This window comes from Oryzias latipes, chromosome 16, assembly GCF_053564925.1.
Source record: "Oryzias latipes strain Hd-rR chromosome 16, Olatipes_Hd-rR_3.1".
Classification (NCBI taxonomy): Eukaryota; Metazoa; Chordata; class Actinopteri; order Beloniformes; family Adrianichthyidae; genus Oryzias; species Oryzias latipes.
Window position 1 is genome coordinate 21,689,828 of NC_136252.1, and position 6,894 is coordinate 21,696,721.

General features: G+C 40.2%; 1 protein-coding gene across 2 annotated transcripts in view; it reads left to right on the top strand.

Moving 5' to 3' along the window:
* adar (adenosine deaminase RNA specific) overlaps positions 1 to 6,489 on the top strand; it is a 16,269-nt gene extending 9,780 nt beyond the window's left edge. For both annotated transcript variants that reach the window (XM_004078149.5, XM_011485306.4), the window contains exons 11-16: positions 6 to 122; positions 276 to 403; positions 485 to 667; positions 778 to 890; positions 1,502 to 1,629; positions 3,354 to 6,489. In XM_004078149.5, the coding sequence (XP_004078197.1) occupies positions 6 to 122; positions 276 to 403; positions 485 to 667; positions 778 to 890; positions 1,502 to 1,629; positions 3,354 to 3,678 (994 nt within the window). In that variant the 3' untranslated portion in view covers positions 3,679 to 6,489. The remainder of the gene's footprint in view (positions 1 to 5; positions 123 to 275; positions 404 to 484; positions 668 to 777; positions 891 to 1,501; positions 1,630 to 3,353) is intronic.
* Positions 6,490 to 6,894: the final 405 nt, after the last annotated feature.

Here is a 6,894-nt window from a genome sequence, read left to right on the forward strand (position 1 = left end):
CTCAGGTTTCTGTACAACGAGCTACTCAAATACTATGATGGCGCAGATGACAGTATTTTTGAACCGGCAGACGGGAATAAACTTCAGCTCAAGTCTGACATCACCTTTCACCTTTATATCAGGTAGATTAATAAAATGTGAAAAGTTTACTTCCTCCTTAACATCTATGTTTCTCTTTTAACTCATACTGAATATGTCAGTGATACCTTAAGATCTTAGATGCTCTTATGGTGGTTTTATTTCTTATACAACCTTAAATTTACTCTCACCCGCAGCACGGCACCTTGCGGAGATGGCGCTTTGTTCGACAAGTCATGTAGTGAGACGGGAGATGAAGTCCAGGGCCACTCGCCTCTATTTGAGAACATCAAGCAGGGCAAACTTCGAACGAAAGTGGAGAATGGTGAGATGTCTTGTCATAAAGGAAGTACAGGAGAAAGCAATTCGACTTCCTGTTCTTGGTAGTAAGAGATCCTGTTTCCAGGTGAGGGAACCATCCCAGTGGAGTCAAGTGACATTGTACCCACTTGGGATGGCATTCAGCATGGTGAAAGGCTGCGAACCATGAGCTGCAGCGATAAGATCCTGCGCTGGAACGTGCTTGGCCTCCAGGGGGCACTGCTCACACATTTCTTGCATCCCATTTACCTGAAGTCAATCACCCTTGGTAATTATGGACTTTGGCAAAAATAGTCTTGAGACACTAATGTTCTGGCACAAAAGTCACGTGAACACTGCTTTTTTCTACCGACTTATTTCTTTTTACTCATCTTCCAGGTTATCTGTACAGCCACGGTCATTTGACCCGTGCTGTCTGCTGTCGCCTTGCCAGAGATGGTGAAGCCTTTGCACAGAGTCTGCCCCATCCCTTCACGCTGAACCATCCCGAGGTAACGGCACAGCTAACGGACACTTGCAGGCCTGGTGATAAATTAGGACCATCGATGTTATTCTCATTAAGTTAATTGATGAAGCACTTTTGTTTGTCCTGCAAAACGTTTTTCTCTATCATGTAAATTAGATTCATTCATCAATTAACTGAAAGGACCTTGTCACATCACCAGAACAAAAGAGAAACTGAAGTTGCAGCCAAATTACTTGTTAGCTTTTGTTTCATTGTTCAGGGGGTGGGTGGGGGTGGGATTATATAAACTTGCTTCTTCCCACTCCTTTTCAAGCAATAAATCAAATTCTACTTATACTTTAGTTAATTATCTCTGTATTTCATTAAGCAAAGGTGATTTAAGTGATGTTTTTGTTTTGTTTTATTTTCTGTCTTTTTAATCTATGCATTTCATAATTTCTGTTATGAGTTTGATAAATATGTGTAAATTGTTTATTGCTTTGACTACGATGCTTGAAATAAATCAATAAATCAAATCTACTGGTAAAGCTAATTTGCACATTTTGATTGGTGTCACTCATGCTTACAAATATTTTGGGTTTTTGGATTAAAATCAGCACGGTTAACACTTTTTTGCTTTGTTTGTGGCGACTCCAGGTGGGAAGAGTGAGTGTGTACGACTCCACGCGTCACACAGGCAAGACCAAAGAGTCCAGTGTGAATTGGAGCCTTCCAGACCAGTACAATGTGGAAGTCCTTGATGGGACCAAAGGAAAACTAGATGGGTATGTCCTGGGTTAAGTATAAACCACGGACCTTCTTATGGTTTTAGGGATGTTGGAAAAAATCGATGTAGCCAAAATCATTTTTAATTAACCTTTTTACTCTAGAGCTTCTGCTTCAGTGTTTACGTTCTTTTAACTACTGTAACTCTTCAAACGTTTATGCAATTAACGTTATTCCAGCTAATTCTATTGCTGAGAGAAACAGTTTTACGCTGTTATGCAACACTTTAGTAATAAGAAAAGCCGATAAGAAACTTTTTTTTTCGATCACATGAATGGTCGTGGAGTTACGGTATGTCAAAGAGCGTGTTATATATGTCACAGCCCCATCTTTACTATTTAAGGGTTAAATATTTATAAGCAAATATTTAGGCTTCCACGGCGTGCGTTAATTTGTGAGGATGCACACTTTAACATTACTTAACCCTCTCTTATCAAGTTTATAGTTTTGTTTATAGTTATTTATAGTTTTGTTCACATGAAAGATGTATTAATATTCAGAAAAAGTTGTACTCTTTCAAAAAAAATTGTGATATATTGTCTTTGGATATATCACATTGGTGATATGTTTATGGTGATGCGAATCTCATCGCCAGACTCTTGCCAATGCATATCCCTAATGGTTATCCAGGGCTGTGTTGCGGGGTCCTCAGTCTAAGCCAGGGGTCCCCAAATCCAGGCCTCAGGAGCCGGCCTCCTGCTAGTTTTCCAGAAACTCTTCCTTATCTGCTGTTGATTACAGGTGTGTTTAGCCAGAATGGAGCTTCACTGGCACGATGATTGCAAGCATGTAGGACACCGGCCCTCGAGGCCTGGATTTGGGCACCGCTGGTCTAAACAGATTCTCAGCCCCCCTTTCCACGTACACTTCCTCCAGTTCTACTGGAGGAACCCCATGGTACTCTCAGGCCAGACATGGGGACAGCTCTTACCTGGGGCCTCTGCCCAGTGGCACATGCCCCCAATACCTCCACTGGCAGGGCTCTGACAGCCATCCTCTCTGGCATGTCTTCATTATGATTCTCTTTCCAGCTACTTCACACTTGAAGGAAAAAAAACACATTATCATATATTTGCAGCAAAAAGGGATTTACGGAATGAAGACAAGTTTCAAACTTAAAAACCAAAATAAAGATTTTCATTAAAAAAACGTTAAAAACAAAAGCAATAGTTTCACCCTGTTACATAATAAAGCATAAAATGACTAGATGGGATAGAATAGAAACTGAAATCAGTGAGGAATTGATATTTGTCTGCAAAACATTTTCAGCGATGCCGAGTCATGCATGGCAGGATGCTGGCTCGTCAACATGATCTGAAGAAAACCACAGATGGCAGCATTGCTTTGCTCTTGTTTTATAAGAAGTGAATTTTTCCTTACAAAAGATGCATATTATCATGAAAACAAAATTCAAATTTAAGTTATTTTGTGGGTAGTTTAGTGTAGTTTATTCTTTTTTTCTTTTTGTTAAGTAATTCTACCTTTTTTTTGAAAAATTTCCTAACAAATGTGGAGAAAGAGTTTTCTTAATCCTAGCCACACACTGACCCATGAAAAGAACAAAACTGACATTTTAGGTCATGATAGAGTCTCACTCAGCAGCACTAAGTGTAAAAAATGTATCAGTGTATGATTTTAATGAACATGCCTTTTTCCCCCGTTTACTTGATTTTCATTGTTAATCAGTAACCTGCTAAAGTTTTGTTCATTATCTCCCCTGTAGGAACAAACAGTCGGTGTCCCGGGTCTCCAAGTCCCGTCTGTTCTGCCTGTTCCGCTCTATGTGCCAGAAGTCAAATCGCGCTGACCTCCTGTCCCTGCCCTCCTACGCTCAGGCCAAAATATCAGCCACATCCTTCCAACTTGCCAAACAACACTTCTTTCAAGCTCTCAGCGTCCACGGCTATGGAGCCTGGATCGGCAAGCCGCTGGAAGAGAAGAGCTTCGAGTCTGTGGAGGGAACGGGAAACAACGGAGCGTGCACCTCTGTGGAGTTTGGGGGCGGTAGAAACGAGGGGGCAGTGGATTACAAGCCGGCAGAGGCGTAGATCAGTGCTTTTCTTTTCTTTTTGAATGAACATGCAGGGATTAAACGGGAAGGAGAGATGCTGAAAGGGTTAAAGATGTGTAGGCCAGGAAGATGGAATGATGAAAGGCAAGGAAAGTTGGAAAGGCATTGGCCAAAAGTTTAGAACAACCTACAAGTTCATACAGAACATTGCAAGCAATTAAGCTGGTGAAAAGTTGCAAATGAAAGTTAGAGTTATTTTTAGTTGTATTTGTGTGCTCACAGCCTCTTGAGTTTAGTTGTCTGTCATGGGGTTGTTGTTCGGCACCTGGTTGTTGCATCAGTCCTGCAGGTTCTTGAGTCGTTGCACAAACAGAGCAGACCCAGACCAGTTTCTCTCGACTAATGCTCTGTGTTTACGTTTTACATTCTCCTGCAAGGTCTCAATCTGGCAGTAGAACCATTCAGACTAGAACTTCAGACTTTGTTTGTCAGAGTGGCATCTAATGGGAACCCTTTTCACTCTGTGTGAGGCCTTCTCTATTTTGCAGCGTTGCCATTGGTGGATCCGAATTGATTGTTTTTCTAGCACTAAACCAGTTGTCCAAGTTAGAAGTAATTCTTCCATGTAACAAGCAGTGAAGTATTTTTCATTTCCTGCAAAAATGACAAAGTTGTTTTTGAATATAATGATGTCGTGTCACCAATAAGCTGAGTCCTGCAGAAATCCTTCATGGCACACAGCTCCTGCCAAACACAATCATCTACATGTAGTTATTGTGCTGCATTTTGATAAGCCCCAGACAGCTGGAAATTCTAAAGCTGCATCCTAAAAAAATTATGAACATTTTGTTCTTTTCCCATTCAATTAAACTTTTTTTTTACTCGAAATCCTAAAACTGCCTTTTCTGCATGTTATCTGTCTTAAAGTTCTGGTCTGAAGCTGTCTCGATGCATGGCTGGTTCCAGAAAACTTTTTAAAAAAATCTGAATGCCCGCCTTGTACTCGTAAAAGAAGTGATGCAATACATACATTATGTGTACACAGCTACACAAATGCACTGACGTACAATCCAAAGGCCTGAATGCGTTTTGGAACCATTCAGAAAATGTCTAATCAAAGGTTTCTCTGCAGTGCAGCTGCAGTTTGTGTGTTGTGCTGGGGGTTCATCACTCGTACCCCATCTGTTTGTGTAGAAGAGCTCTCAGTCTTTTATTTTGTCTTGAATTTAAGGGAACGCTACAAATGCAATGCGAAGTGGCATAGTGTAGTATCAGACACATGTTTGTGCTGGATTTGAGCAGACAGCTCAATGCATAAACTGAGCAAAAGCGTGGAAGAATGGGGGTTTTCAAAGTGGGATAGACTCCTGCTTTTTCTTCTTTTTTTTTTTTTTTTTGTTTTTTTACCAGCGTGTGACCTTGTCAGAGCAAGCATTTTGTTTTTTCCATCCTAAATTCTGATGTGTTGTAGTTTTGATTTTTTTGTTTTTCGGCCCCCAGCTGTGTTCTCTGGTGTCTGTAACTGATGCTTATTTCAGTAACAGCTGCCTCTCAATTATCTCAAAGCAAACAGGGTTTTCACCCTTACATCTGCTTTCAGATAAACTTAAAGAACTCTGTTTGAATTCTATTTCCCCAATTAATCGTTCGCGTTTAGACGCTGACACAGTTTCCAGTCTCTTATATCCCTTGCTTTCCTCTCATTCTGATGCTTCAGTCTGAGCTGGTGGTCCTTTCAGCGTTGATGCATTCCCCTGTTATATTTCCTTTACCTAGAAAATGACCTGGTCGGTTTTAAAATAAAGAATGAGGATTTTATGTTTCTGTAGAACACTGCGGGGCATATCTAAACTTGTAGCCCATAAATCCAACTATTTGGGGGATTTTATTTTAAAAAAAAGTATAAAACAGTTTATTTTTTTCATCAATTGTTTGATTGATTTTTAACTAATTGTATTTCAGTTGAAAGCAAATGTTTAAGTGGTAATGTACAGATTTCTGGTGGGCTCAGATTTCTAGTCCCACTGTATGCAAATATGTATGTTTTCAGTTGTGTGTGTGTGTATATATTCTGTAAATCGCCTTGAATGGCTTTTCTATGTGTTAAATTAGGCTTTCAACAGTTTCTATGTCAGTTTAACGCTTTACTTTTTTTATTTTACAACTTGATTCTTCATGGAAATAAAAAAAAATAGGGAGTCTGCTAAAAGTGTCATTGAATCCTTAAAGGTGGGATTGCATCACTGTAGCATTGCAATGTCCAAATGACTGCTTAAAGCAGACTGTGGACATTTTAATGTTTTTTTAAGAAGATTGGCATTTGTTTTTGTGCTGCCTATGCTCCAACATGGTGTTTCTTACTGGCCTCTTTCTATCCAGAGCTACATGTGAGTGCAGTGCTCTAAAGGATCAGCAGGTGGAAATGTGTGCACATCTAAACCTTTTAGGAAAGAAAGACGCCATGATGTCAGTCAGCTGTGAGTTTCTCCTCATGTTTGTTAGATCCGGGTGTTCAACACCTTTTTTACAAAGTCTCTGTCAATATACCAGCACATTGTAATGTCTTAAGGTCATTCCAGGCTTGGTGTTTTTCCACATCTGGATGTCCTGAGAAAAAAAAAAAACTGTTTTGGTCGACTCAAACATCTTCAATAGATCATTTTCTGTCCTGCGTTTGATCCATTTGTACAGCCGGTGCACAGAAAACACCAAGCTGACCCAACGCGGTCAAACAGCAGACGGGGAACGGTCACAAAAACATGAGAATATGGAACGGATGATGGCTGTGATGCATTTGAATAAAACTGTAAAGCTGCAAATACAATAAAGTTTAAAATAACAAATAAAACGTGTTTTTTCTACATATTTTTGCATAATGTCTGTGCTTTGCAAATCATCAAAACTTCTGCATCAAGTCTGTAAAATTCTTTAAAACTTCTGTCTGATAAATAGGTTAAAAAAAAAACTTTTATAAGTTGCACTTAATCCCTGACCCCAGGAAATGCACGCGAATACGTTCGTTTTGTGCGTTTGAGGGCTTGTTTCAGTGAAGACCTCCACCCATCATGCTGAACTCATACTGTCTCTGCAGTCAATTATTCGGAGGGTGGGGGGGCAGGACTAATGAGAGCGGGAGGGGAGTGGACCACGATTCAGGAAAGGATGGACGAATGGAGTGAGGCTGCATGAAGTGAAATATTAGTCCAGACCCAAGGCTTCAAATGAGCCAATCGATGCTCTCCAATGGAAATAA